Below are 23650 nucleotides of genomic sequence, written 5' to 3'. Positions count from 1 at the left end.
CTCCCTGGTGGCGCAAGGATTAAGCACCACACTATGAGGCAATCTGCAGCCTCTGCAGAACGAGTTTGATCCTTGGCCGGCCAGGGAGAAACCCACATGGCGAGGCAGATCTCTCTTGTCTCACTGGCTGCTCCCCTCAGCAGTGTATTTCGGTCAGTCTGCCTGTTCTGTTCCCCACTCTGTCTGGTGAATCCTCTCATCCGCCTGCATCACTGGCCTGTACCCCAGCTCTTGTATGCATAAAAAAAAAATCTTAAAAAAAAAAAGAAAACTAATAATAAATGAAGAGGAAAAACGAAAATTATCATTCCTATGGGTATCCAAGACCAGAGCTTTGTAGAGATACAAATGACTATTTCTATTTTACATTAAGACTAACTAGAAGATGAAGACTTGAACTTCAGAAAATCAGAGTCCACTATAGGAATAGTGGACTATTAGTGAAAGAAAAGAACTGGTAAAGGAAGGGAAATAGGGGACAGGGAGAGAATATGATTGTGCCTAAACCAAAAGGAGAGAAAGATCTTAAATTTCTGAATGGCCCACAATGGGAATTGAGTGAGTTCCTGTCTTAGCTTCTGAAGGGAAGATCTCTAACCGCTCACTAGAGGAACACTACATGGAATCAGTCCTGTGGCTCAAAATAAACTAAAACACACCTTTGATATTAGAGACCAACACAGACTGCACAGAAAAGAGTCTCACACTTCACTGAATAGGAGTTGGGTGGTCAGAAATGTCGTGAGGTCACAGTCCCAGGCATGATCCACACTCAGGCCAGGGGTGTGGTGCAGCTAAAGGCCCTAGAATAGGGAGAGCAGAAATTGCTGTAGAGGCACAAAACCTTGAACAGGGGTAAACACTGTCATACAGTGGTAGGGTTGCCAGAAAGAACAAAGAAGGTAAAACATACACTATAATCCCCTCCTCTAACTTCCCTTGGAAATGGTAATGTCAATAATGAGCATCAACATCTAACAGACTCCAGAATCTCAGCTCTGGAATTCCACAAAGGACAGTTAATCAGACCTGCTATAAACACATGCCACCTGTTCCCCACCTCCCATCCCAGCACTTTTCAATCAAAAGCTGGACTTCTCCAGGACCCATACCCTCCAGGTGTCACCTCAAACAACAACTGGAAAAAATAGGACTCAGTAGTTAAGGAAACCAACAAAAGTCAAAGAAATCAAATCAAACCAAACCAAACCATCAGCAGCAGGATTAGTAATTCAACTCTCAAGTTACCATGACGGGTATCTTTAAGAAGAGAAATTTACAGCAGCAAAATGGGCAGAGAATAAAACACATGGCACAATAAGCCCTCAAGGGACTATGACACCAAAAGAAGAGACTAACTCTACAGAATACAACAATAAAAACATGGAAGAGTATCTCTCTCAATCAGATACTTAAAAATTGCTAATTTAAAAAAAAAAACAAACCTGATAGAGTGCCCCTCTGGAGGCCTAGAGGTTAATTCTCAGCGCTATCACCACAGCTCCCTGAGTTCGATGCCCCGCCTGGTAGCTAACTCACATATGGTGTAGCAGACCTCTCCTGTCACGCCTACTGCTCCCCTCAGCAGTGTATTTCAGTGAATCCACCTGTTCTACTCCCCACTCTGTCTCTGGTGAATTCTGTTACTCCCCTGCGCCGCTGGCCTACACACCAGTTCTTCCACGCAAAAAACAACAGCAACCACAAAAAAACCCCACAAAACTGATAGAAAAAAATATAAAAAAAAGGCAAGGCAAAGTGATACAAGCAAACTCAGAAAATCTAATGAAAGAGCTACAACAAAATTCAGAAAATTGAATGAGCACAGGAATAAAACTATTGAAAGTAGAAACTGAAGCTTTAAAAAAGAAAGTTAAAATAACAGATTAATGATACAGAGATCAAAGGTTCTAAAGAGGGCCTCCACTGTGGTGCAAGGAGTTAAGTCACAGTACTATGAAGCTATCCGCATCCACTACAGCACTGCAAGAGTTCCCACATGGCACAGCAGACCTCTCCTGACTTGGCCAACACTCCCCTCAGCAGTGTATTTCAGTCAATCTGCCTGTTCTGTTCCCCACTCTGTCTCTGGTGAATCCTCTCACCCCTGTACCTCCGACCCTCACCCCAGTTCTTGGATGTATAAATAAAATATTAAAAAGAAAAATTCCAAAGAAAACTATGAAAGCAAATTAGACCAAATTGAGGATAGAATCAGCAACTTCAAATGGCATCATATAAAAAGGGCCCTGGTAGAATAAGAGCAAGATATAAAATGTTAAAAAACAAAACAAAAAACAAAAACTTCCAAACTACCTTAACTCCACTAGGAAGGCAACAAAAGTATAAACAGAAGAGGAAGAAGACACAGTGGAACAGAGAGCTTATACAAAGAAACAATACAGGAAAAATCCCTAAATCCAAGTTAAAAAAAAAAAAACATATTCAAGTCCAAGAAGCTAAAAGAACACCTGTTTATGCAAATACAATAAACTGTCAAGAAGTAACTTTGAAGAGTTCCAAGAATATGGAAAGTAGCTGGGGGGGGGGTGGGGAGGAGAGGCAGGTAAAAGGGGAAGCCAGAGGGAGAAAAAAACTTAACAATGGAACTTCTGTCAGGCTTTCATCAAAATTTTCAGGAGAAACCAAAGGCAAGGAGAATGACCAGCTTAAAAAAAGTCAAGAGATAGCGCCTCCCCGGTGGTGCAGCAGTTGAGCACTGAGTTGTGAAGCTGCCCACAGCCTCTGCAGCTCCGGTTTGATCCCACTGGGCGAGGGTCCCACATGGAGCGCATGCTCCCCTCAGCAGTGTACTTCGTCAGTCTGCCTGTTCTGCTCTCCGTTCTGGCTCTGGTGGATTCTCTCACCCTCCCACGCTTCTGACTGTACCCAGTGCTTGTATAAATAAATAAATAAATCTTTAAAAAAAACCAAAACCAAGACAAAACAAAACAAAAAAAGTCAAGAGATAAAATCGCCAGTCAAAAATGTTACATCTTGTAAGACTCTGATAAAGTCCTTCCCGAACTGAAGATGGAGTTCAATACTAGACTTCCCTATAAGAAATATTGGAAGGGACGCTCTTATCTAAATCAGAAAACAAAGTCCCCAAAAAACTGAAGAAGGAAATAAGTAAAAGGAAAAAAGATCAAGATAAAATAACAGCAGCAAGCCCTCATACATCAATAATGACCCTTATAGCAAATAATTAAACTTACCAATAAAGGCACAGTGACTGGCTGGATGAGAAAGCAAAACCCAATTTTCTGCTGCAGTATCCAAGAGATTCACCTGAGCTTTAAAGATAAAAACTTGAAGAGGCTGGAAACCAATGGTACAAGCAAATGGTGCCCTAAAAAGGGCAGGTATTTTAACACAGATTTCCAATTATCAGTGGTAACAGGAGACAGAGATGGATATTGTAATAAATATTGACGAAGAAATCAATACATGAAGAGTACTAATCAATATATTAAATATATATATATAAAGAGAATCAAAATATGTAAGGTAACAATTACAAACCCCAAAATAGACAGTGACAGCAACATAAAATGATAGGCCTCATGCTGAGTCGCAAATGTCAATAAACTCATAAAAACTAAAATCATACCAAGTATTTATCTTCTCTGATCACAATGGTATGAAACTAGATATCAACCACAAAAAGAAAGTGGAGAAAACCTCAAATATGTGAAGACTAAACAACTTGTTACTGAATGAGGAGTGCATTTACAAATAAAGGAAAAATTTTAAAATATCTGCAGACAAATGAAAATGAAAATAAGAGCTACAAGACCATACGAGACACATCAAAAGCAGTAGTAAGAGAGAAGTATAAAGCAATACAGGCCATATCACGGAACAGGAAACTAAAGGAAATTAAAAAAAAAGAACATACAAAACCAAAAGCTACTTGCAGGGAGGAAATAATAAAAATCAGAGTAGAGAAAAACATAGCAAAAACAAAAAAAAGTACAAAGATAATAAAACCAAGGAAAGGCTCTTTGAAAGATAAACTAAGCAGAAACTTAAAAGCTAACAAAGAGAAAAACAGAGAAAACTCAAAAATAATCAGAAACAAAATGAACATCTCACCAATATGAAACTACTATGAACATCTTTATGTCAATAAATTGTATAACATAGCATAAATGGGCAAATTTTTAGATACATACAACCTTACAAGACTGAATCCGCCAAGAAAACAGAAATCTGAACAGGGCAACTACAAACAAGTAAGCCGAGATTGTGATCAAGTTTCCCAAAAAATGAAAGTCCAAGACCAGTTCAACTACGGAATCTACCAAACCTTCAAAGTCAAAATAGTGCCTATCGTCAAATCCTTTAAAGTTAGAGAAAGAGGGAATACTTACATTTTATGAGGCCAACAATATTGATACCAAAAGCAAACCAATGGCTCATCAAAAACTACAGACCAATCTCTCTAATGAATACAAATACAAAAATACTGAAAAAAATCTTGTAAACCAAATTCAATAGTATTTTAAGAAATCATACATTATGACCAAATGACAAGGATGCAAGGATGGTTCAACACACAAATCAACTATTTCTAACTCACCACAGCAATAAAAGAACATCAAATAATCCTATCAATAAGTAGGGGAGGGGAGCATCTGGCAAAATTCAACATCCATTTGATTTTTAAAAATCTCCCAAAAATGGGGATAGAAAGAACATACCTCAACATAATAAAGCTATGGCAAGTCCACACCTAACATCAAAATCAATGGTGAATCACTGAAAGCTTTTCATCCAAGATAAGGCAGAAGAAAAAGATGTCCATTTTTATTATTATTCAATAGTGTACTGAAAGTTCCAGCAAGAAAGACATAAAAAGAATGCAAATTGGAAGACGTTAAACTATCACTATTGGCAGAACACATAATATACATAGAAAACCCTAACATCGCACTAAAAAATTCTTACCAACAGTAAATCAGTAGAGTGAAGTGACAGGTTACAAAATCAATATACAGGGGCCTCTCTGGTGACGCAAGGGGTTAAGCACCGCATTATGAAGCAATGTGCAGCCTCTGCAGCACGAGTTCGATCCCCAGCTGGCCAGGGAGCAACCCACATGGCGAAGCAGATCTCTCCTGTCTCGCCTGCTGCTCCCCTCAGCGGTGTGTTTCAATCTGACTGTTCTGTTCCCCACTCTGTCTCTGGTGAATCCTCTCACCCTCCCACATCTCTGACCTGTACCCCACCTCTTGTATGCATAAATAAATATTTAAAAAAAATCAATATACAAAAGTTACATTCTCTGTATGGCAAGAAAAAAAAAAAGTAGAAAAAGAAATCATGGAAACAATACAGTTTACAGTCACACTAAAATAAACAGGAATAAACAAAGTAGGTTAAAGAGCTGTACAAATGAAAGGCATTGTTAAATAAAAATACAAATATATGGAAACATATTCCCAATTAAAACTGTTAAAATGGCAATATTGGGCCTCCCCGGTGGCGCAGCAGTTGAGCGCTGGGTTGCGAAGCTGCCTGCAGCCTCCGCAGCGCAGGTTTGATCCCTGGCTGCTCCCCGGCCACCCCACCGGAGGAGGGTCTCACATGGCACGCAGACCTCTCCTGCCGCCCGCTGCTCCCCTCAGCAGTGTACTTCGGTCCTTCTGCCTGCTCTGCTTCCCGCTCTGGCTCTGGTGAATTCTCTCACCCTACCGCACTTCTGACTGTACCCAGTGCATATATAAATAAAACAAACAAATAAATAAAAAAACATGCCTCTATAAAAAAAAAAAAATGGCAATATTGCCCAAAGCAATACACTACACAGATGCAATGTAACCCATATCAAAGTTTCAGTGGCTTTCCTCAAAGAAACAGAGCAAACATATTTATATGGACCACAAATGACCCTTAACAGCCAAGGCACCTGACAAAAATAGCACTTATCTGACTTCAATCTATACTACCGAGATACACAACTCAAACAGTATGCTTTTGATATAAAAACACACAGTTGAATAGTATTCAGAGCCTTAAAAAACTCATATTTTGAAGGACAGTTAATTTATGACAAAAGAGGCACGGATACAATTGACCAAGTTATCTTGAGTGAATGCTGTCCATAAAAACTGGATAACCACATGCATAAGTATTAAAGTAGATCAGAATTCAGCACCAACAAAACACTCCATGAAATTGGCTTCATCTCTCTGGGAACTGTAACTCCAAAGGTAATGGAAACAAAATAAAATAAAATAAAAAAGTGGGATTACATCAAAGTAAAAAGCTTCTGTACACTGAAATCCTATCACTAATTGTATCATTAAAAATAAAGATACCCTGGGCCTCCGTGGCGGCGCAGGCAGCTGAGCACCGCACTGTGAAGCTGTCCACAGCCTCTGCAGCACAGGTTCGCTCCCAGCCAGACAGCGAGAATCCCACATGGCGCGGCAGGCCTCTTTTGCCTCGCCAGCTGCTCCCTCAACAGTGTATTTCGTCAGTCTGCCTGTTCTGTTCCTTGCTCTGTCTCTGGTGAATCCTCACCCTCCGCACATCTGGCCTGTACCCCAGTTCTTGTATAAATAAAATCTTTTAAAAAAAAAAAGATGCCCTGACTAAATAGGAAAAGTATTTGTACATATCATACATGACATACATCAAAGAACTCATTAAGAAAACATATAATCCACCCAAAAAAAATGGGCAGAAAACTAACCAGACACTTGTCTAAAGAAGACATACAGGTGGCCAATAAAGGAAAAATTGCTCATCAGCACTTCTCACGGAAATACAAACTGAAACCACGATGATACAAAACACATGAAATTATCCAATACCATAAAGACTAGAAAAAAGTGGTGGCAAGAATGAAACCGGTACAGCCCCTATAAAAGTATATCTACCATATGATTCAGTGATTCAACTTGTAGGTACCAATTCAAAGGGATATAAGCAGTCCTACGTTCATTACAGCACTATTTAAAACAGCAAAGTTATGGAAACCACCTCTGTGCACAACAGATGAATGCATTAAGAAATGTGGTATATGGCCTCCCTGGTGGCACAAGGGGTTAAGTACAGCACTGTGAAGCTATCCACAGCCTCTGCAGCAGGAGTTCTTTCTCCAGCCAGCCAGGGAGCTATCCACATGGCGCAGCAGGAGACTTCTCCTGTCTCACACGCTGCTCCCCTCAGCAGTTTATTTCAGCCTGCCTGCCTGTTCTGTTCCCAACTCTTGTCTGGTGAATCCTCTCACACACACAAACCCCCACACCTGTACCCCAGATATTGTATGCATAAATAAATAAATCTTTAAAAAAAATGTGGTGTAGTGGACTCCCTGGTGGCACAGTGGTTAAAGTCTCAGCGCTATCAAGCTATCGCCAGGCAGCGACTGCAGCTTGAGTTCAATACCTGGCTGTCACATGGCACAGCAGACCTCCCCTGCTTCACCGGCTGCTCACCTCAGCAGTTTATTTCAGTAGATCCACCTTTTCTGCTCCCCACTCTGTCTCTAATGTATCCTCTCATCTTCCCAAACCTCTGGCCTATACCCCAGTTCTTGTATGCATAATTTTAAAAATGTTTAAAAAAATGTGGTGTATATATATTCAACAGGATACTACTCAAGTATAAAATGAAGATTATTGCCACTTCAAACATGCATGGAATTAGATTACACTAAGCAAAATGTCAAATGAAGACAAATAATGGATCATCTCACTCAAATGCGGAATATAAGTAAAAAAAGAAACAGATGAAGCTAAACCAAAACAAAATCGAGAAATTTGACTGCAAAATTTAGCCAAATTAGAGGACAGCCTTGAGGGTGAGGGAATCCAAAAAAGGACACGGGGGCCTAATAGGCTATGGTAAAGGATTATGGGTGCTTTGGTAATGGGTATACTGTGTGTGAAGTGGTGTGAACCAACACCCCTAAAATCATAAACATTGTTGTAAAAACCAATTACCTCAGTAAAACATAACTAGAAACAAAACCAAATGTATCAAGAAATATATTCACATAAATTTTTTTAAAAAATGAGAAATGAAAATTTTACTTCATTTTATTTTACACTATGCTCCATGAGAACTACTCAGTTGGAAGATAGGTTAATAAGTCATCTTGGGATAGAAGTGAAGTCTCTTTATGTCCCGTGCTTCCAGGAGCAAGGAAAATATGAAAAAGGAAAAAAAGGGCGGGGGAAGAGGTGGGTTGATGCAATGTTAAATAGATAAAATGGTAGGTGAGATAAATTTGTTGATCACAGATGATGTGCCCAACCAGAGACAAATTCATCTCTAGTTTACCAAAACCACAAAATCGTAGTCAGTTGATTTCCTAGGAAAACTGAAAAAATGCTAAACTAGGATACTATAGGGAAAGGACAGAAAGATCCCTATGTGACAACTGAATTGTAACGAAATAGATTTGTTTACTAGACACAGATATTCATAGTAAATACAGACCAAAGTCAATGTCCAAAAAACTACCTTTTAAGACATTTAGAAAGCTGCAAATCTTCAGTTACAATAATGACGATTTTGGAAAAAAACTTGTCACTATAGCATCTATGTGGTTTCATTATAGACCCATTTATCTTAATGCACTGCGGAATTCTGAAACAGAACCATTCATATACAAATACACACATACACACGTTGCATAAATCTTTGTAAAATCTCACAAGGCATGTTATAACTTTTCACCATAAAATTACTTAACCATTCCCATTTATTGAACTTGACAAACGTTACTTCTTAAAGTGACTAACAAAGAATAAAGCTGCAAATTACATTTAATAAATACATTCATGGTCTTGACTATACATTTATCAAACCTTTATCTTCAATGTAAAAAAGCAAAAGATGACCTTGCACAAAAGGTTGGGCAGTTATTTGAATCCATCAAAGTGGCATCATCACATTCATAATTACAAGGATAGCAAAGACCAGGGCAGTTTTTTAAATATATTTACCCTTTCAAGCATAAGTATGTTCAAATATACTAATACAACATCTGATCACGCCACTGTTTCATTTCTCTTACTGGCATAGACAGCTGAGAATTAGTTAAGTGAAAAACTTTCACAAAATACTCAAAATTACATTTCTATTATAGTCCCTCTTCACTTAAATTAAGTAGGCTTGTGAACACAATACAAACCTAATTCAAGAAATTTTATCATAGAGACCTTATATAAAAGCCCACAATAACCATGACATTGTCTAGTCAAAATTATGACTTTCTGCAGCATTTGTAAATTGTCAGTAGCTGTGAAAACTTGGGGTGTTTTGTATTATGTCAATGATTGGGCAAAGATCCTTAAAAAAATTCATATATTAGAGAACACTCATCTATGCCAACCACCACTAAAATTGACCAACCAAAAATGTTATTTTACTTTTCCTGAGCAACATTACAGTACAGAGCTTCTCAAACTGGAATACCCAAACCCAACATGACTATTACCCAAGAATATATTTAAAATAATACTGGTTAGTCAAATCTGAGACCTGCTGAGTCAGAAAGTGGGGTAGGACCCAAGAAATGTTTCAATTAGTTTTTCAGTTGATACTAAATGCACAAAGAATGGTGAGAACCACTGATTTAGAAGAATGTTAACGGTTGCTGACCTTTAATTTACTGCAGGGATTTTGTTTTTCCACTGCTATATCTCCATCCTAAAAAAGGTACAGTACACAGGGCCTCTCAGTACATACTGGCACAAGAGAAAAATTGATAGTGAAATTCTGAATGGTTTGGCTCCTCACAGCATCAATATGACAAAGTATCATTTGGTAGGCAATTACTCCAATTTAGGCTCAGTTTGCTAAACTGTTAAGGCCAAATAATCCTAATGGTTGAAATATTCTTGTCAAATCGACAGTTAAGTAAATATTCTAACCAACTTAAATAATTAATATTACAAAGTAAATAACCATCTGGCAAATAACTGCTCCCTTCAACACTAAAAACATCAGACATTATTAAGACTTTACTTTTTGTAAAATTATGGTTTTACTTTTTCTTGTTACATAAAACACAAAACAACATTTGCAAATCTAAATTTCTCATATTTGATATGGACTGACATTATCCAATAATCTGAAGCGTAAAGAGAAGTTAATCATTGTGGTAAAATGAGCAATAAAATGTTTTCTTTATTTTCACGAGATTCTCATTTGTATTCACAAACTGGCTAACATACTGCATAAAAGAGCCAACTCAGATATAACAATGCATTAATGTAGCTACTCATTAAATTTTTGATACTACCTCATACACATATACGAAACTGTGAAGTTGATTCTGTAATTAACAATTTCAGGACTATAAACATACTTTAGGTAAATATTAATTCCAAAGGCTTCTACACCACCAAAACCTCATTTACATAGAGTAACAGAGTCCACCTACATTACTATCAGTAATTACATTTAGTGGCAATATTTTAAAAAGCAATACACTTCTGCAATATACTTCAAGCTTATTTCTCCCTAATCTTACTAATGCATATCTAAAGTTTCAGACAGAACTTCATACATATTTGGATACTTTAAAAAACAGAACTAAAATTTTATTTACATGTTTAAGTTGAACACATCTGTTTTAAGATTCAGTTCTTTAAAACAAAGAGGGAGTTAGTAATAACCATAATTCAAGTGCTAAAATACAAATAGACTTAAGTTTTTCTGGTTTCTTTTTAATGGCTATGTATAAACTTTGGCTAAATTATGTTTAGAAATATTTTCCTCTATCGGTAAAATATGTTTCATGTCACTGAAAAGGAAAACTTCATGATAATGCAAAGTATATTCTGAAAATTCTTCCATAAAGAAATATAATCAAGGAGTAACTTTTTCAATCAAAAAAGGAACATGGAGAGAATAAACATGGTTTTACATAAAATGACAAAGGGTCGAATAACATTTCCAATAACACAAAGTTCATTGGTAGAGCAGTTAATAATATTTTAATGCATACTCTCAAGACTTTAAAGGTGAGATATTATTTTAAAAATAACAGATGCTATAAAAATAGGGAAATTCTTCATTATTTTCTGAAAGTAAAGTTCTACAAGTATCTGACCACATTCCACTGGCAATCTGTATGCATCCCTCATTTACACTAACTGGGAAAAATAGTTTGTTAAGCGAGCATGCTAAAATTGTTTCCTATTTTTAAAAAATTAGTAATAAAGGGAGTTGAAAAGTAAATAATGTTCTTGAAAAGTATACAATTACTCATTTTTGATCAAGATTTGCTTAAAATGAAGGCCACACTAAAAACTATATAACGAAAAAACTGAATTCCTACTTACTTTGTAGTAGTTTGTCCCTCTCCTGAACCACCACCCCGCTCCCCCAAAATGAGTTCATGTGTAAAAATATCTACGTAACTAGGAAGGAAAACATTCACAACTATTGAATCTTGGAAATACATGACTATATAGTTTTTTGAGTATTATCTTATTCTTGAAAATACTGTTTAGCTTGAGTCATTGCTACCCTTCCAAATTTCAGAAATATATTTTATCATTAACTACTGTAACCTACTCTTATAAAACAAAACATTTAAATACCACAGTACCCTCCAAAAAACCATCTTTTATTGAAAAATAATGTGTCCCTTTCATTTTTCACTAGTCTCATTTGACACAAAGTTTCAATACTTTTAAGTTTAACCATACACTTGATCACTTTTCACAAAACTTACTTCCTTTCAATCGCACATTAATGTTTTTTCTCCTTCAGCATGTAGGTTGTAATTACCAATTTAATCCACTTATAAATTAGTTACTGTTAGTCTTACTGATAATTAGCAACTATTACACATCTTACATGTAAGAATGAAGACAATGAAATATTCAAGTATGTCTCTGAATAAAATACAAAAGCTATTTCAATTAGTATTTGAAAAACAAGATCCAATGTTTCAGTGGTTGTCCTCGAAAATTTTTAATTGAATTTCATGGCAATTCCAAGTAAAACAGGTAGTATTCCACTAACATATTACTGATACTTCACTTTTTCCACTAAATATTCCGCACTGATTTTAAATAGAAAATCAAAAACTGAAAGAGTAATACCCAATACGTAATACCCAATACGCCTTCAAATACTGGGATCTGTCAAGAAAACCAATGCATTTATTTTCAAAATAAACAAAAAATAGGTAAATTCTGACAAAATAAAGCGCTAAAATAAAACTAGGGAAATGGATAGTCCTTTATTTTATGCATATTAATTACAAAAAGCATATGAAATCTAAATCCTACAGCCTTTAAACTCAATGTTTCCAATTATGACACACAAAGAAACAATATTGTTATTATAATCCTACAATTGTTTCATATTACCTTTTTAAGCAAAAAATTACAGTAGCACATGATAAATTCACACTTTTTAGAAGAGCTTTTAGTTTCTAAAATATCTATCACTTTTAACCAAAGGACATTAAAAATCTTTGTTATTCTAATTCACAAGGAAAAAATGACTGAAACAGTCATAAATTTAACTATACAAAACCACTGAAAACTGAATAACTAGGAGTTCACAGATGCTCCATTTGTCACTCAGAAGCTGACTGATTCCCAGGTAAACGTATTAAGAACTGGAACAAGAATTTTCTTGATGCAGGGAAAAAGGTGTGCAGAACTCTATTCTTGGAGCCAGAGTTGAGCCGGACAATAGAATGTTCAGGAAATTAAGACATCTGTATGCATGGGTTTTCAAATGTTCTTGAATCTTAAGGAATTTCCCAGCCTTGGCCAAATAGAGCTTGATATTAACATCAAAAGAGCACATTTCTCCCAATCTTAATTCAGCTTTGAAGCAAAATACAAAGCTAAAAACCACCTAAGGATTATGTGAATAAAATAAAGATGATGGGAAAGGTATATAAGTTCAATCACTTGAAAACTACAGTTCATGTTCAAACTCCCCACACTGCAATGAATGCCACAAACTGAAATAAATTCCATTATCAGTCATACTCATGGAAAGTGATGAAACTATTATTTTACAATCCCCAACTCAAGATTTAAAAAATTTGTAAAAACAAAACTGTAAGAATAGTGCAAATTTTAGAAGATACTTTCACCCATTGTTATTAAAAAGAACATGAAATAGTACATAAGAAAAATTTAATTGATACAAAAGAATGCATCTCAATTGTGCTTTACACCAAGCTGTTTTTATGCAAGATTTGCAAATAACCAGTTATTTCTTTCCAAAGTATACTGTCCAGCAGAAACCATGCAAAGTTAATGGGTAATATTTAAATACTATTTAAAATAGCACAGGAAAATGCTGAAAGCATGATATAGTAAAACACTGAAATGTTACTTATACGAAAAACTATGATCCGTGACTGATAAACTATATTTATGGTTTAAGTTAAATTATATATGGGTAGCTAAAATTTCAAATACAGCGATTACTTTGTTTTTGGAAACAACAACATATATATCATGTCATATATATCATAATGTGACAAAATCAGTTCTTCCTCATAGTGAAAATCAAAATATGTATTTAGGAGTACAGGTATGTAATCTGATTCCAATGATCCTATTTTTGAAAAATCACCGCTTGAATTATATTTCTTAAAAACAAAAACACAAAGCCAATCAAATTTTACTGAAGACATATCTAAACTAGAAAAACACAATTATAATGCTGAAGAGTCAAGTCATCTTTAATACTTCTAGAAATCAACATTCTCAAGAATTGCTTAAATTTTTCTAAATCACAGAGTGGATCCTCACTAAATATCCAATCTAAGAGTATTGTTTGGTATAAAGAATTTTTAAAGGGGAAGATCTAGATATTGGAACCAAATAAATAATGGCAAATAAGATTAAAAAATAGACTTTTTATGAGCAAAAGAGATTTGCCTTCAAACAGTTTGTTTTTTCAAGATTCAAAAGATTTATTTGGAAAAAATCAGAACAGGACAAAGATATCCTTAATATTCCTTCTCAGAATATTCAGAATCTATATGAAGACAACAACTCTGATTTCACAGAACATCGATGGTTTTACAAATGTGAACACCCATAACCCATCCCTCCCCAATGTACTACTCTATCTACCCCTTATTGACATTGCTTTCAGTGAGCTGCTATCTTAAGTGCTACTTGCACAAACTAAAAAGCAGAAAATTTCCTTTTTAAATGGACTGGATCAAAGCAACCAAAGTACTACTGCAACAGCAAAGTTAAGTAAAATTATAGAATACCACTAGTAACATTTTAAAATTATCCAAAATGATTTCTTTATTGAAATTGACTACACAGATTTCACAGTACTATGGCATACTTATATTAAAAGCTAAAGTCACAAACATTTTAACATTCACAATGATGAGCATCATCATTATCATTCTAATCTACAAAGCTTATGAATAAAGAAAAAATACAAAAACCTGAAATTTTACAAAAGAAAAACTTTAAAGTCTACATACATCAACAATAAAACCATTACTTCCAGGTAACAGGTTAAAGTGTAAAGGCATTACCACTGAATTTTTTTCCCCTCTAAATAAGTGAGAAATGAAAGAATGTTTAATATCTACGACGCTTATTAGGGCCTTCAAAGTTGCCCCCTTGGCTTCCTCTACCAAAACCACCAGGACCACCACTAACAGGACCTACACCACTCATTGGTGCTTGAGGGGTTTCAGAACCTGTTCTACTCCCCATAGGTGAGCCCATCTGAGATGGTGGTCCTTGTGGAAATCTATCATTGTGCTAAAATACACATAATATGAAGTCCATTTGGAACACGCCAAATATAAGTGACAAGAAAAATTGGCAAAATCCCAAGTGGTGGTGTCATGAAGTTCAGCAGAAAGTCCAGCAGAATCAGGATCATACATAGAAGGAAGAAAGGAGCAATTTAATTAGTTACTATGTTCAAAAAAAAAAAAAAAAAAAAAAAGCATCTGAAGAACTACATATTTCTAATGCTAAGCCGCAATTTCATGGAAAAAGAACTAATTTTATGAAGTGAAAGCCTTCTTAAACCTAATCAGTATTATGATACTATTCCAATCTTTTTTTGGTTTATACTACATATAACTGCTATGTATAAAAAATGCTTTTTGAAAAAAATCAGATAAAACTGGGGAACAGTATCACATTCACTGTTTTACATTCCTAAATTTCAACAGCAATGCTTTTAACATAGAAAGTACTAGTACACACACAATTATAATTTCAACGTGCAAACTTCGAGGTTTTTATCTGGAGTGACTTATTGGGAAAATAGATTCAGTTTTTAAAAATTGATAACTTACTAACATATACTACTAATAGCACAATTAAACATCTGAAAAATGCATTTGGAAAACATCAAAATAACTATATGCTAATCTTAAAAATTGAATAGAACCACCTAAGTAAATTTTCAGAGCTAAGCAAACGAAAAATAATGTTTAAATAGAGTTTACAATTTCAAAGGAGAAGTAGAAAAAGTCTGTTAATTTTACTGAATTATTTTTCATTATATGCTAAACAAAAACTTACAACAGTGTAAGTTTTTACTAGATTTTAGCCATCTAACTATAAAATAAAGCGTATACTGAATAAAATACTATACTATGCACTACCCAATTACAGTAGCTATTATGACACTGCCTCTTTATCTCACTGTACACATTCATTTAAAAAAATAAACTGCTGGCATATCCAAATTTTCCAAATTCTTAAAATACTGCATTTAAAGTAAATAAATCTTAACATAATAAAGCATTGCATTCATCAAGTCTGAGATGCACATTCACTTTTAACATCTCTGTAATCAGGATTGACTCATAACTGATGATATGTATGAGTTTAATTGGCAGTGCTTTTTCTTTCTTAGCAGCAATGGCACCTTAAGATTTAATGTAGTTGTTTTAAAACTAAACTGCCTTTTCTAAAAATATAATCAATCATCTTTTTCTAAATGTTACCACCTAGAACAACTATTAACAAAAACCAAATAATAAAATGTTCTACCATTTAAATAGTAATAAACTTTAAGGGAAATGATATAGACACCAATCTTGCCACTGATACTCCAATATAAAGAAAATTATAACTTCAACTTTTTATAGTATTTAAACCACACAAAGATATCTTCACACTCTCAAACCAGTAAAATTGCCTACATTAAATTTAGTAACAAATGTAATTAGTAATTAATTCTGTAATATGAATGCAGCAATGTAAGTTTAAAACATTTCATACTTTAAATAATTTTACTATTAAAACAATTCCCTGAAATTAATCATAACTACTCTTTTTATTAAAATGTTTACCAAAAACTCTGCTTTCACACATATGGAAGTTTTATTTCCCACAAAAGATAAGGAGTACGCACAGGGTAAGAACATAATTGTAAAATACTTGACCACTGAAACAGATAAGCACTGAAACATGAAATTAACATATTTGCTATATATTTTAATCCAAAAGCATGCCATGGATGGTAGATATTACAGTCTCTTAACTCTTGGGATACTTAAAACCTGCCTTTCATAAATCAACATATAACTTTACAAAATTACTATTTCTTTAATGGACATTAATCTTTACTGACAACACAAATGATACCAAATTATAAGTGTGAAGTTATCTTTGGGGCAGAAGGATGTATTATATGTAATCAAAATAATGTTTATGATACATTACCACTGCTCCATTATCTGGTATCATTGGAGTTCCCATATTTGCAGCTCCTTCTGGTCCCATGGCAGGACCAGGACCCATTGGTGGGCCAGGTATAGTTCCTCTGTTGTTCATATTCATACCCATCATTGGAGGAGGACCTTGGTTACCAGCAGGTGCTGGGCTAAACGCATCTATGCAAAACAATCTATACTTAGAGCTGTCCTATCTTTGTTGAGTACATATTAAAAATTTAACAATACTTATGCAATCTATATAGCAAAATTATTATCAAGTCATTTTCCTTTCTTGAGAATGGGACACCCAAATTATCTGTGCTGTAACAGAGCATTACCAACCCTGTAGACTTTTCATCCTCAAAACAAACATAAAATAAATGAGACAACTATCAATTATTGATATTTAAGGATCTTAGACTTTAATAAAAGTTTGAGAGCTTCCTGAAAAATCACTATTACTTGTGAGTGTGATTTTAAACCAAATAGCTCCTAACAAGGGTGACATTACTTAATTCAACAGCAAAAATTAGCACTTGTTTCTTAAAGTTATGACTAAAAATAGCAGCATATAAATTGCACTAAGCTGTGAGTGGGGAAGCATCTCATATATATATATAGTTAAAATATATATATATATATAAAATTCACTGTAACTAAACTTTCAGCTTTCATAGTTACTGAATACCTCACAAAATTATAGGAGGTAAACATTTTAAAACTTTATATAGAAAAAAGCAAACCAAACAAAAACTAAAATGACTCATGAAACTTTTAAAAGCAACTACAACCAAATACATAAAATATTAATATAGCTATCTGAATTTCTGACATGCTGAAATTACGGAAATTGTAACAATCAGTTTTATTGGTCAAATTTTTTCATCAAAAAAATTTTTTTTCATGAAAAGGACATCTACCTGCCTAAAACTAATTGCAATAGTCTTTGAGCTGTAACACTACAATTACAAATGGCCTCAAGTACATTTTTCAGATCTTTTCATTGAATTTTTTTCACTTCTAAGTACTTGTACTTGTTTTTCATTAATAATTCTTATCAAAAGCTGATTCCAGTTTAATTTTTTATAGTATTTCATTGTGTAGGTTAATTTTATTATAGTCTTGAAATATATTTCTCAAAAAACACATTACATCAGGAGCTGAAGATTCATTCAAACCCATAACTCATATAGGATCTAATTCAGATGAACTCCATACATGTCTCAGTCCAGGGAGATGTAGAGAAGGAGAAGTCTCCCTTCCTAAGCCACATACTACTTACTACTGGTCTTTCTGAACCCACTCCCCTATAACTCAGCAACTTCATAGGGAAAGAATTATTTCCTTAATACCAAAATGTTCCTGCTGATAGACCCACTCTTTAATTATCCAAGAATATTTCAATTTCCCTTAGCATAGTTATAAATAACATTTTTTTACTAGATTCAACATCTTCCACAATGGAAATTAAGCCAAGGTGGAAACAGTATTTAGGAGATAATCCCTAGGAATATAACTATGGATATATTAAGAATATTAAATTAAAAAATACATTTCCAACTGTCAGCAGTTGAAGAATCCTATTTTTAGTAATTATAACTTCTACCAAACAGCTGCAATTAAGCTAAATTTAAATCTAAGAAATGTAAGCATTCTCTAGTTCCCTGAATGGCAGTCTTATAACCTATGTTTCACTTGTATATACAATGATAATATACCAGAAAATCTGTCACATTTCATCACTGTTAACTTGGTAAGATATGCCAGTTTACCAACTGAACAGACATTCAACTGTATGGTAATGCTTCATAAATCCAGTTAGCCATTAAAATGAAGTCTCACATTGAATAAATTGTAAACAGAAAAAAAAGCTTGGATTTTGGGGGAATTAAGTGCTAAATGTAAGTGCTAAATTAAGTGCTAAATTTTGGGGGAATTAAGTGCTCTCTGGTGAATAAGATGTCATAAAATATTTTTAATTCTCTTAAATTCCTAACTAAATAAGGAATCTAAAGGCATATTCTTAATTTTTCTTCTGATAAAACTGCTAATCAAGCAATTAGACGATTTTTTGAGGTTATGCAACATTAAAAACATTTCAAGTTTGGTTCTAACATTAATGACAACCTAATAATTATAACTGGCATTTCAAACTACCTATAATCCATAACCTAACACTTAGTCTTCAAAACCACTTCAATTATATTATACACCACCCCACAATTTACTCTGAAAAAGACAAAATACTGACCTACTTCACAATATTATACTCAACTATGCTTCACCAATAGAAGACTCTAAATTATCTGATTGGCAGTAACAAGGAAACTGTCATGGGGCAGAGAGTCTGATTGTGGAAAATGTTCTACATTTTAGATTCTTTTAGTCCATACACTGAATATTCTAAGTACGATCTGGGTTTTCTTGGTGAATGTACAAGTTACACATATCAAAATATCAAGATAATGCAATCTTTACAACAATACACACACAACTCATGTAAAGATTTCAACTTCATAATTTTTGTGGGAAATGTAAAATATATAAAATTTAAATGCTTGATTTCTAAATGCATAATATTTTTAAAAGACCTATGTTAATACCCCACACTTATTTTTCCCTGTTTATTGACTAATCTACTATATATCCCTGACAATCTGGTTGTGCAGTCAGTCAATATTGAAGTACTAATATTGGGCACTTTCTTAAAAACTTTGTATCAATCTTAAAGATACGCATTAGCCTAAATGTGCAAGGCTCATATCATTTCCTTGATAGTAACACATGTTCCAAAACATTGCATTTCTCTGTACAACACTGTAGGTTAAAGAAAAATACATTAAATATTCAGTGAGAATTAATTAAAAAATAGCTTCAAAGTTACGTAACAGGTTACCTTAAAATAGAAATTTATGAAATACTCTTAAAAAGTTTTAAAACACTACAGCTCAGAAACTATAATAATTCCCAGGTAAAAAAGCCAGTATGAAGGCATGAGATTTGATTTTCTTTTAATATAACAACATAACTATGCAATCACTGAACAGATTTCAGGTTGTATCAAAACCTGGTTACAGGTTTAATTCATTAAGACCATTAACACATAATACATCTTAGCCTTTAAATAAACAAAATGAAAATGTTCTTCATAGGCATGTTTTAATAAACCACATATTTTTTCAACTTAATAAATGTATGAGATTTCACTATTACAAATGTTGGTTCTATTTTAGTTACTGATACGTAGATACCACAAACAGCATGTACAATTTCCCAAGAATTACAAGTAAGTTACAGAAGCCTTTTGCTTCAAAAATCCCTACCTCCCATGTTTATTGCTCCACGGGGACCCATATCACCCATTCTCATTTCCTGTTCTCTCTGTAAGTAAACATAGTTGTCACAGTCAACCTATCGATCTTATGACTTTAACAATTCCCATCTAAAATCAAAAAGAAAAGAATAAATTGGGACATCACTTTCCATTAAAGAAATTTTAAATTTCCAATGTCATTTACTTACTAAGAACACTGAAAAGAAATGTCATTTTCCTAGTTTAAACACAAGTGCTTAAGAACACCCAGTTTATATGCTAAATGACCAATGAGCCAGATTTTATTCCAATAGATCAAAGAAATATACTTAGATTCCAAACAAGGAAAATTCTAGTAATAGTAACCACCATGAGTAACTGTATTTTTCCTCTAAGGTCACTAAAATCTTCAAACAGAAATGACTATTATCTCTTATATATTCAAATACACTATACAAACAGTGGTGGGGCACTAATCTAAAAATAAAGTCATAACATATTTTCATTTTTGAAATACTATATTTCATCCAGGACCTATTACCATAAACATACAAGCAATTATTGAAAGTTTAACATTAACACTCCCTTCCTCTATTTGAATGAGGATTTTACTTAGAAATCTAAATAAAAATATTATTGCAAGGATAACAGCTTCTGAAACAAAATGCTCTTGAGGTTAACTGATAGAAAAGGCAACACAAATGTTCAAAATGTTTTAAATTTCCACACAGAAGCTGCTTTCTGAAAACTCATTTACTAACAATAGTTACACAGAAATAGCCTCAATGAAATCTCTAAGTGAAAATATTCAACATTATAATAGAAATTTCCACTGTTCTTGGATCTTTTCCAGTCTTACATGTATTCTGAGGAAAAAATGTTTAAATTTAAAGAAAGCATAATTACTTTTAAAAGCAATTAATAAAAATGCTTAAATTTCCATTTAACAACAAAATTAATGGTGAAAGGCCCTTATAAAGTTAGAAAGGAATTAGAAACCGATGGTAGAGACAGTAAGTCAAATGCCCACCTAACCTAATGGCAATTCCTAAAAAGATAACATTTAGTGAAGTTATGATACAAGAAAAACTGTTTACAAAGCTTCATAAAGAAATATTTTGTCCTATTACTTAGAAAACATAAATGCCAAATCATTCTCACAGTTATGTCTAATGAAAAATGTCTCTTCTTTTGATTGATACCAACAAAAAACTCACTTTTATAAAATTGCCTCAAGCCGTAATTTTCCACTTATATAGAAAATACTATTTTGTGAACACATCTAGCACTACCATAAAAAATCCAAACCAAGTTGTCATTTCCTTATCACCAGAACTTTTATTATAGTATATAGTACTTCCGTATATGCAAATCTTCCAGGTGTTATTTACAGCAGGTATTTGTGAAAAGATGACTGTATTCCAGTACTATAGAACAAAACACATGAGTTTTATGATCATGACATTTTGGAAGGGTTGAAAGTTTAATTTATAATTATTTTTACTTTTGGATTTCCCTTCACTAAAATTAGTACTGTGACATCTAACTACTAAATGAGTAACTGTGACAGTCTTACTGTTCAAGTCTTCAATTTTCATATACCCAAAGAGGATGCCTATGATCAATCCATTCATTTGGGAGGAGCAACAGGAGAAACAATCAATTATTGTCGCTTATAATTTCAGTTTACTTATCACTTTCTGGAGTAATATTTAGTACTTTTTTGAACTTAAGAACTTCTAAAAATTATTCTTAAATCTGCATTCCTCAGCAACGGAATTTTATGGAAAACTGTACTAAAGAGATCTAAAACTTCATCAAAATTCTTTCTGATGCTGTATAAATTGGTTTCAATTCTAAAATTTCTCTTTTAAATGAGATGTCTTACGATAATTAATGCAGCATTATCACTATGCTAAATCACAAATTCATGCTATATGTTACAGCATTTTTCACTGAATATACATGTACTCTACTAATACCTCCTTAAAGGAAATTACTCAGTACAATTTTATATAGTTTCATTCGTAAGATTAAGAAAAAGGGATAACATAATTAAGACTGACACATCATTTTCCAACTATTTTAAGAGCAAAAGGAGTTTTAGCTTTGTAGTCTTGTCTTGAGGTTGTTATTTGCTATAAGAATGTTTCATACTTTCAGAGAAGATTATATCTGAGGAACAATACCTCGTTACATCTTGACCAACTATCAAAAAGGAGAATTACTTGAAGTTCATTATAACTTTGTCCCCATTCAAAAAGAAAACACAAGGCCCTTGCTATGAATTACCTCTAATATATTTTCAATTAGAACTGGTACCTAATGTGATACTTATATCATACAAAATTTAATGTTGTTTTATACTTTATCAAAATTAAGAGTTGTGGTTTAAAAGGAAGTAACACTGAACAATATCTCAAAACACTGCAGTCTAATGAGTTGTGATGAAAACTTAATTTAATTAATTCAATTAATCTCCATACCTCTCTTATGGAGTGTGTTATTCTATTTTAGAGATCATAAAATTGAGGCATAAAGCTATTAAGTAAACATACAGGCTGAACTGATCCATAGAATTCTGACAACAGTTCATATAAAATTTTCATCTTCACAAAGCACTTTCATTTTTCAAGAATTCCAACAAACTAAAAAAAGGACAAGATTTTTTATTTATTGTTACAATGATTTAAGGTGTGCCTTTCCATTAGAGCAATTATGCATGTGTGTTACTGAAAGCTTGTCACTGAAATATGCTTAAATTCAGATAACTAAAAGGTAAGCAAATTATAGAACCACATTGCGGTTCAAATCAGCACTGCATTGAAACAGTAGTACTCAAATGTGGTTCATAAAACCACATTTGGGGAGTCCCCAAAACCTGTTCAGGAAGTACACAAAATCAAATCTGTTATTACTATTAACACTAAAGTATAGTTATTTATAATATGAACTAATTAGGGTTTTCACTCTATCAACATTTCTATGAATGGTGCAAAAGCAATGGAGGGCAAAAAACCCGGTGTTTATTAGCACATTATCAAGGCATTTGCATCAAATTTTTGCTATTAGCATGATATTTTTCTCATGCATACAACTGCAGTTTAAAATTTAATTATGAATATCCACATGGAATAAAAATAATTTTGAAAACTGCTAACCTTGGATACATCTTTTCTAATATTTTATGCACAAAACAGAATGAATACATAAAGTGCTACTACTGCATTCTAAAGTACGATTGTTATTTCCAGGAAAAAACACTGCTGTAAGTTGCAAAGTGAATGATTTTTTTCTTAGAAGATAATCTTTATTTAAAACATCATTTGACAAACTGATTACTTACGTGTGATTTGGAAGATATTTCTGATGAGATTAGTGACTGATACTATTGATACCTGTTTTTAATTTTGTATAACACATTAAAATTTGGAATACATTTATAACTACATGGACCAAACTATTCTAAAGATGGATGCTATGACATTATAAAATCACGTTTCAAGATTCAAGAAAGACTAAAGGATTTTAAGGGCTAAAGTACTCTTAAAAAATCTACAGTTTCTCAAGTTTTACTACAGTATCAAAGAATATCCACAATTATCTGAAAAGGATAAAATATATTTGTATTCATTTACTCATTACTTATCTGAGTAAAGCCAGGTTTTCTTCTT

The 23650-nt window shown here is 33.5% G+C and overlaps 1 protein-coding gene across 1 annotated transcript in view; it reads right to left on the bottom strand.

The window, feature by feature from the left end:
- Window positions 1-5348: 5348 nt before the first annotated feature.
- The window catches only part of PSPC1 (paraspeckle component 1), a 73306-nt gene continuing 55004 nt past the window's right edge, over window positions 5349-23650 (bottom strand). The window contains exons 7-9 of the mRNA XM_037527378.2: window positions 19987-20044; window positions 16671-16840; window positions 5349-14744 (exon numbers count right to left, since the gene is read on the bottom strand). Of these exons, the coding sequence (XP_037383275.1) occupies window positions 14559-14744; window positions 16671-16840; window positions 19987-20044 (414 nt within the window). The 3' untranslated portion in view covers window positions 5349-14558. The remainder of the gene's footprint in view (window positions 14745-16670; window positions 16841-19986; window positions 20045-23650) is intronic.

Source organism: Talpa occidentalis, unplaced genomic scaffold (assembly GCF_014898055.3).
Source record: "Talpa occidentalis isolate TD23 unplaced genomic scaffold, MPIMG_talOcc4v2.1 talOcc4.5, whole genome shotgun sequence".
Classification (NCBI taxonomy): Eukaryota; Metazoa; Chordata; class Mammalia; order Eulipotyphla; family Talpidae; genus Talpa; species Talpa occidentalis.
The sequence above is the reverse complement of the archived record's forward strand: the minus strand, read 5'-3'. Positions and strand labels throughout refer to the sequence as shown.